Source organism: Trichinella spiralis (genome assembly GCF_000181795.1).
Source record: "Trichinella spiralis strain ISS 195 chromosome Unknown Scfld4, whole genome shotgun sequence".
NCBI classification, from domain to species: Eukaryota; Metazoa; Nematoda; class Enoplea; order Trichinellida; family Trichinellidae; genus Trichinella; species Trichinella spiralis.
Genome location: NW_003526943.1, coordinates 9,614,541 through 9,622,909, shown reverse-complemented (window position 1 = coordinate 9,622,909; position 8,369 = coordinate 9,614,541). Strand labels below are relative to the sequence as shown.

General features: G+C 31.5%; 2 protein-coding genes and 1 non-coding gene across 3 annotated transcripts; all 3 read right to left on the bottom strand.

The window, feature by feature from the left end:
* Window positions 1-2,446: 2,446 nt before the first annotated feature.
* Window positions 2,447-2,518, bottom strand: Tsp_02447. Its single transcript has one exon. It is a non-coding gene; the product is annotated as a tRNA-Glu (tRNA).
* A 451-nt stretch (window positions 2,519-2,969) lies between these two features.
* Window positions 2,970-3,825, bottom strand: Tsp_02448 (hypothetical protein). The gene is made up of 3 exons (XM_003378135.1): window positions 3,765-3,825; window positions 3,110-3,720; window positions 2,970-3,056 (listed from the first exon to the last, which is right to left on the bottom strand). Exons 1-3 carry the CDS (start codon window positions 3,823-3,825, stop codon window positions 2,970-2,972), a joined length of 759 nt encoding a protein of 252 aa, XP_003378183.1.
* A 571-nt stretch (window positions 3,826-4,396) lies between these two features.
* Window positions 4,397-8,196, bottom strand: Tsp_02449 (putative HMG box). Its single transcript, XM_003378134.1, has 4 exons — window positions 7,630-8,196; window positions 7,256-7,568; window positions 5,098-5,824; window positions 4,397-4,508 (listed from the first exon to the last, which is right to left on the bottom strand). Exons 1-4 carry the CDS (start codon window positions 8,194-8,196, stop codon window positions 4,397-4,399), a joined length of 1,719 nt encoding a protein of 572 aa, XP_003378182.1.
* Between the last annotated feature and the right edge of the window lie 173 nt (window positions 8,197-8,369).

Genomic DNA, 8,369 nt, shown 5'->3' with positions numbered 1-8,369 from the left:
CAAAACCTGTCCTCTTTGTCACACAATAATCTTTCAAATAAAATGCATTATATTCTCTCTTTATCCTATAAGAAATACTTTAAAACATGAATATGCATTTCTGATAAATTTAATAATGAAAAATACAATCAATACATCAGTAGAATAACTTCCATATTACGTTTAATTTTTATCTACAGTATTTTGTAAATAATTGAAATTAACTGCATAACTGTAATGTGGAAAATAGAAGCGGTTGCTGTTTTCAGTTCATTCAATTGTTGCAACACAGCTATATTCAAGATAATTGAAAGAACAATTTTTCATGAAAGTCATCTGAGAAAAACGTTCAAAAAATGAAGTCCTAAGACCTGGACAATGCAGTTCTTGCACTTCCTTGTCACTAATAACTAGATACTTAACTGAAAAGAACCTCTGCAACAATTGGTATAAAATTTATACATACAAATAAATACAATATACAAATTACTGTCGACTAGAAATTTTAATCAAGATCCGGACTTACCAGAAGCTAGTTGTTACAAATGAAAAAATTATTTTTCCGTATTAATGTCTATTTGGAAGAGGAAAACGTTCAACCGTGTGCAAGGAAGGAATGATTTCTCGAGTAATTTGGCAGAAGTTTACATTTTCAGAGTTCCAGCTATTACTAGAGCGCCAAGACTGGCAAGAAATCGGCCTGTATACGTGCGGAAGTTGAGGCCAGAAGACATGTCGCAGGATATTGGCCTTGTTTGATGACCTCTTGGTTGTAAGCGTTTCCTTTTGTAGACCGTTGATGACCTGTGTCGGGCCGCGGAAGTTGGAAAAGAAATATACAAAGCCATTCGGAATGTAGTTTTAAGAAAAATTCAAAATTACCGTATCGCTGTGTACAGCTGAATCGACACTACTTCCGCTAGTTTCGGTTCGATGAAGCATTCAAATACACAAACGATGTTGATTAAACCCGTGTTCGTGACAATTTCACTCTGAAAAAAATCTCCAAATCCAATACATATATATAATTATGTACTTATGCGTTAAATGGGTTGTCTGTATTCTTTTTATTCCATCCTAACGCGCGTTCACTTCCACGTAGATGAACAAAGAAAGATTTTTCTTTCTAACCACGAATATTCACTTTGAATTTTAAATAACAAAGGCAAAATCTTTTAAGAATAACCCGATATACTGCACATTTTATTCAATTTATTGTAATTCTTTCATGGAATAAAAAATTCACCAGTTCCATATTGAAAATTGTTACAGTATATAATGGGCAAGTACTAATAAATTACTATTGCATAAGTTAATGGGACCAATACTCAGTCAAAATATTTTTAATTGTCATAATGCAGATTTTAATTAATTAATAAAATAAAATACCATGTTACAAATCATTTTCATAAACTGAAAATTCTCTTCGGTCAGGATTATTTAGCTAAAATTGCAGCAGTTATTTAAAATTAATTTGTAAATGCTCATAAGTGATTTTATTGATTTTCATAAATATTTTAAATATTTATTTAAATTTTAAAATTAATTTATGAATTTTTGGCGATATCCCTAGTGACGCCCACTTTATGGAAATTGAATCTGCCGTTATAAATTTTATTAGCCGTTAAAAGAATTGCCGTTTTTCCTGATGACCTTATTTGGCAAAAAAATATTTTTTGCTAATTGTGAAGTTCTTCTCATGCACGTGCAGCAAACATTGTTTTCTCGGTTTTTTGTATTTTATTTAAAAACACGTTTTGCTTAGCACAGCCGCACTTTAGTTTTGCGTTCGGGCAATCAATTTTTTAATTACAGTTTCGTCAGTGTGCAAATTATTGCACTAACAAATACCCGACATTTTAGTAGCTCATTATATATATATATATATATATATATATATGTGGATATATATCACAATTATATAAATAATATTCCTGGATTCATAATCTATTGTATCAATTTGAGCTAAGTCGCAACTATAATGTTTCGTTAATTTAAAAGTGAAGATTTTAAAAATTATATTCCATACTATGGCTTAGTTAGATACAAAGAATCTGTATATTTATGTACTTACTTTATAGCATGTTTCTCATTCACGAAATGCCTAAGAGTTCAATTTCTTGTGCTACGGTATATGCGAAGCAGATGAAAGTCTGTTGCTAAGACTGGAACAATACAAAATGTTCTAATTTCTGATGAATCACAAAAAAGTCGAACTCGTAACAAAGCTTCGTGCAGTCTACAAGCCTATGCTCAGGTTTTAACTTTAAGATTTGTTTGTGGCATAATGCAACTGTCTTGATGATGATAAAAGTTTGTCATTTATGAAGAAAAATAAACCTTAATTTACACATATTTCGACTTTATTTTTAATGCAAAGAAACTTTTTATGAATATTATTATTAATTGTCATTACAATAGTAAAGCAGTTTTTATTTTTAAAATGCTATAAGTAATGGAAAAGTTATTCCCATGCCGGGAATCGAACCCGGGCCTTGCGGGTGAAAGCCGCAAATCCTAACCACTAGACCACATGGGAGGACGGAATGCTCTTCTTACTTTTTTCCTTTAAAGAAGCTTTACTTTGGACAAGAGATAAAATTAAATTGTCCATCGGAAACAATTCAAAGGTTAAATTCAGACATACTAACATAATTTTTGGTTGTTTTTCATTCAAGACAAACAATTTATAAGAATACTAAAAATAAGTTTACATTATTTTTATTCAATCATATTCATAAATGAAAATTTAAGCTAACCCATAATATAAATTCTACTCGTTTTAATATAATTATTAAGAAAATTAAAATTAAAATTAAAATCCGATCAGAGCATAGTTTTGCCAGCGCATTTTCAATGGCGCAAAAATTCGGATGGAAATTACCCAAAATTGTTTTCATTTTATAAAATTACCATTTCCCAAGTTGAGTAACAGTTTTAAACGAAAATTTTAATTTTTGAAACAACAAAATTTCAGTTATAACTATGAATTAAAATCCATATTTTCTCCTAGCGTCTTGACGACGTTGGCGATTTGAAGCCCACTGCTGCTGCAGCTGCTCTTCTCTTTCAGTAGCCTAAATTATACACATGATATTACAGTAAACAAAAACGCTGAACTAGAACTCACTAAATGAGCCAAATATGTGATCTGATGCTTTCGTTTAGCAGTAATATTTGGCTTTTTGGAATCATTTTTTCCAATACTGACAGCAGGTTTTGCAAGAGATAAACCGCGTAAAACATTTTGTTTTGAAGATCCAACTTGATCATCTCCCCGAACGTCAATAATTTCAATATTATCTGGCATTTCCATCCCATATGGATCAAGTTCATATTTCTTTATTAAATCAAACACTTCTTCATTATCAAGACGTCGTACTTTCGGAATCGCTTCAGTATTCGTTTGCGTAAAAGACGATTTATTTAATTCTTCAAAATTTGGTTGATCTGTATATCCATATGAAAACAACTGTTCATGAGGATTTTCATACCCGCAATGCTGGACATTGCATTCAACGTCTGACATAAATATTGGAAGCCGCCTATCAGAAATGTTACTCTCTTCCTTTCCGGACAGTGATATGCTTAAATTTACTTCATCACTATGCCCATCTGCTAAATTTTCCACTGATTCATCTTCTGTTATTTCAGTAACATCATTCGGTTGATGAGAAAACCCAAAGTAATCACAGTTCCCTGGCTCCTCATCATTCGCATGTACTGGATTATCATCCTCATCTACAATGACAAAGTAAACAAAATAAATTATCACATGAACGTACCTGACGATGATGGTGATGAGTTTTCATAATCTACCAGTGAAAGTCCTTGCTTAGGATTCATCACAGGCTAAGCAGTATATTCAGATACACTTCGATGAAAAAAAGTTTGCTATACTCATACTGTATTTTAGAATTATTCAAGTAAACGTTCGCTGTGCGAACATAGGTAAAATTAAATTGGAAAAAAGCAATCAATAATTTATTAAAATATTAAATAATTTAATTCAAAAATAATTTTAAAAATAAATTCATAATACTTTAAGTGATCCTGGAATTTTAATCCATGAAGATGGGAATTTTCAATTTTACAGTAATTTCGATCAGTTTGTTCTGGTATATTGTTCTATATATATATATATATTTATATATTTATATATATATATATATATATCAAAGTTCTGCCTGATGCATATTTATAATAGAATTATTGCAATTGTAATTATTTTTTTTACTATAAATTTGATACTGCCACGATGTCAAGATCTTCCTTATATGTGTGCGTGAGAAAAAAACATCGCAATTATTATTATCATTATTGCTAGCCAGACATGACAGCCGAACTCCTATCATTGTTCATTGTTTAATTTTACTGTGTAGCGTTTCAAATGATGTGTATCTAATTTATCATCGTTTTACTTAATAAGTGTAAGTATTTGCATACAGATAATACTGACACGCACAAAAAGTAAGACATCATTTGCCGAAAGTTGAATTGGCGCAAGACCTAAGTTACAGTCCACGTACCTGATTATCTATAATCACATTTATATAAGAAAGTTGCGACAATAATAAACAAATCAAATATGAACTGACAATATTAAATGTAATGATTATAAAAGCATTATTTATTGCTGATAGATAATGTTACCTATTGAATGTCATTACCACCAACAGAAAAGAAAAAATACGGACAGTACGAGCGGAAGGTTTACCATTGTAATTGAATAGTATCAGTTTATGCACCTTTATTTATAACACAGAATTTCATAGCAAATTAAAAACAGCTAAAATTCGCAACTCATTTAACACATATAGTGGTTACCACTACTGTATAGAGAATACATTTTCAATCATATAACCATAAAGTATTACAGTTTGAATTCACAGAAAAAGTTACAGTGATGTAGCACAATCATTTAACATAATTAAACAAATACTCATTTCTCTTTCAAAATTCTGTAGTAAAACATATCTACATAAGCATTTGACAAAACAATAAAAAATTATAAATAATCCCAAACCCAGAAATAAATTAAAAACAAAACACTGAATTTCAAACTGAAGTAGCAATTTCGTATGCTTTCTAACTTATTTATTTCCATTGGATATAAACGTGTCCTCGCTGTTTTCTGCGCGCAAAATCCATTTCCTTCGCTTTTCGTCAGACAAGTTTTCAAATTTGTATCTCAACTTGTTTCGTAAATCTTTACCCTTCAAACCGTACTTTTCGCTGTACTTTTTCGATCGACTTTCCATGAACTTCATAAAAGGTAAATCGTTCGTCACTTTCGACACAGTAGCTTTTTCCTTTTTCGGCACGTTTTTCCTACGATGGGAACTTCTTAACTCCGGATGTTTTTCATAAAACTCTTCCATCTGACGATTGTAGTCTTCTTTCTCACTTTCATAATGTCGCTGATACTTTCTTTTCTTCTCAGCATCCATCTTTCGCCAATCTTCCGCAAGTATTCTCACAAGTTCTAAGTTAGTGAGGGTAGGATTTTTCGAACGCAACTTCGAATAGCGCTTTGTAACGTAGTACACGTAAGCAGTGAGTGGTTTTTTCGGTCTATCGGTTGCCAGTGGTTGTAACTTGGCAATATATTCTTCAATGGCTTGTACATCCTGGACTAGATTATGCTCCCCATAAGCCCTGAGGCGCAAAATACGCCAGACCTTTCTCAAATCTTTAGCCGAATAATCTTTGAATAGAACATTCTCGAATTTAAATCGCCGATAATGTCCAGTTGCCCCTGACAAAGAAACACGCTCGCTCACCTTCGCAACCAGAGTAATTACATCATCCACTGGTATCGGTAACTTTTTAGATGCCATTTCTTCTAAAAAGAATAAAAAAAACATTATAAATAAAAACCAAATAAACGAAAACAAACTAATTTTCATGCTTAAATAATAGTTTCCAAAGAAATAACTGCCCAAAATACATTTCAATACCTACTGCGTTATAAATGCCTAAAAAACAATGAATACATGCTGTACACCTGTTGAACTCTTGTAGTACTTTTTGTTGAAAACAATGCACACAGTGTGATACAACAATAAATGCCATGCTATTACTGTGTTTTCACTGTTACTGAAATCCATGATTTCAATTTTTTGAACAATACCACTGTGGCTAACACATATATTCCGTGCCAATATAAAGTTTTCTACATCGCCAATTTTTAATATATGGGTAAAAGACATTTAGCGCTTGCTAATCGATGTTTAAAACAAATGTTTGAATATTAAAAAATAAATTTGTTAATTTATTTTTTTAATGATGCAAGACTAAATGATTAACAAATTAATCAAAAGTTCTCATCTCCATCGCCAGTGAAGAAAGTGGTCAATCGTCTTATCAACATACTGACATCATCATAAGCAAATGCATCCTGCTATTTCTGCTTTCGAACAACAAACTCGTCAGATACATTCTGCTTTGAGTGCCATAAAATACTTTCACCACCACATATTGTCAACAACTAGCTATATTTCAATCTTAAAAAAGATATTCTACATTAATGAAAATCTTAAATTATCAAAATTATTTCGCATCCGAGCCTTCAAAACTCAATTTTTTTCATTTCTGCTTGATTTTATGTTCATTAGCTAATAACTTAATAAAAAACTGCTTTATTTAATTCATATTACCTGGCTTTTTCGATAAATTTATTTACCTGTACAAAATACACACAGCATAAAATAAAATACAACTCGAATAAAATGGAAGATAAAATTAAAAATTTAAACAATAGAACATTATAAATATAAAATTTAAAAACTTACCATTTAAAAGTTTTTTAAAGTGTACAATTAATTTCGGTGTCACAGATACAGTATTAAAGATTTTCAAGTTTACTTCTAATATCTTAAGAACATGCTTCGCAAATTTTCATGAAGAGGTTGCAATTTTTTTAATTTTTATTAATGAAAGTTAAATTATACAGCATTATAAGTTATTTTTGTTATCCAGAAAATTTCCAACTGTATGAGTTTAATCATTTTTGCTAAAACTTTAGCTTATTTGATTTTAATAATCGTATTTTCGAAATGCTAAAATAATTGTTTGCCAAAATATAAATGAGAACTGAAAGCTAAAATTGATAATCAAAAAATAAATTCATTTGATATAAAAACTATGCCAACAGTTATTTCACAGCAAAGAATTGTATTTCGGTGTTATTTCTACAAAAAAAAATAATCAAAATAACTAATGTAATGTTGACTACAGTTTTAATACAATTGTTAATTTTCAGACTAGTTATTACGAAACTCCATTTGAACGTTAAATTCGGGAACTTGTGAAAGTTTTTTCAGTAATTCAAAACGTACATTGGAAGTAGTCGCTAGTGAAAGATTTGCATCCTGCTCTCTTGGTTTGGATTTATTATCCTCCACCGCAAGCAACAACTGCTGTGGATTTACAGTGATTGCTGAGCGTGATTCGTTTGTATTCATGCCGAACAAATGACTAATGTTGATCACATCGTACGGAGCTCGCATTTCCATTGGACGCGTTGCACGACTAGTCAAAATAATTCCCTTTTCACCAACAGTCCTGAACAACATCAATTTCTTATGCTTATTTTAAAAATATATTATTAATTTAAAACCTGAAAATTTTTCGCCCACAAGTAAATACTTCCTTTCGGATGGAAGTGTCCATTATCGCAGGCGAGTAGGATATTTCAATGTATTTTCCATTTCGCACTGCCTCATTCAATCTGTTTCCTTGAAATAGGGAAAAATTGTCCGCCGTCACATCAGTGGTGAGCAAATGAACTCGGGAATCACTGGCCGCCATGTCGAAAGTGGTCTCATTCAACGGACATACGGCAATGATATCGTAGTTGGATATAATCTTATTGCTGAGCAATTCTTGCAGTCGTTCGACACTATTGACCACAAGCGTCAGTCTGGAAAAAACCCTAAACCGTTCGCCTCGACTTTCCAAAGACAGAATGTCAATTTCCGTCGGATCGACAACAAACGGTTCTGGCACCGAACTTTGCTGACGCTTTCGTTTCGAACAAGCCGCGTTGGAACTCTTAGCATAGCTGTACAACTGTTCGCAGTTAACCGCTACGGTAGAATAGCCGAGCTGTTGGAATGCGAACCTGATGATCGAGATGATCAATTCTCTACTCTCGTTCTGCTTGTAAAGGATGTTCAGATCGGTGAAATTGTTCTTGCCCACTTTTCTCGACATCAATCAGCAAAGTCGATCATTCATAAATCTTAAAATAATTTTGAAACCATAATCTCATTCTATTTGGGTATTCTTTTCGAAGGTGTACAAAATTCATTTTAAAAAAGGACTAAAAAATATATTCAAATTTAGTTAATATTTACATTACAGAAAATATTATATAGATGAAAAGA

What these genes read in the sequence shown, in the direction of transcription:
- Tsp_02448 (XM_003378135.1), bottom strand. Translation starts at nt 3,825, where the DNA reads ATGAATCCTAAGCAAGGACTTTCACTGGTAGATTATGAAAACTCATCA. An exon ending in CTCATCACCATCATCGTCAG is followed by an intron (nt 3,721 to 3,764) that starts GTACGTTCATGT and finishes TTGTCATTGTAG; the next exon opens with ATGAGGATGATAATCCAGTA. An exon ending in TCACATATTTGGCTCATTTA is followed by an intron (nt 3,057 to 3,109) that starts GTGAGTTCTAGT and finishes TGTATAATTTAG; the next exon opens with GCTACTGAAAGAGAAGAGCA.
- Tsp_02449 (XM_003378134.1), bottom strand. Translation starts at nt 8,196, where the DNA reads ATGTCGAGAAAAGTGGGCAAGAACAATTTCACCGATCTGAACATCCTT. An exon ending in TAACGTTCAAATGGAGTTTC is followed by an intron (nt 5,825 to 7,255) that starts GTAATAACTAGT and finishes TATTCTTTTTAG; the next exon opens with AAGAAATGGCATCTAAAAAG. An exon ending in GCAGAAAACAGCGAGGACAC is followed by an intron (nt 4,509 to 5,097) that starts GTTTATATCCAA and finishes ATAGATAATCAG; the next exon opens with GTACGTGGACTGTAACTTAG.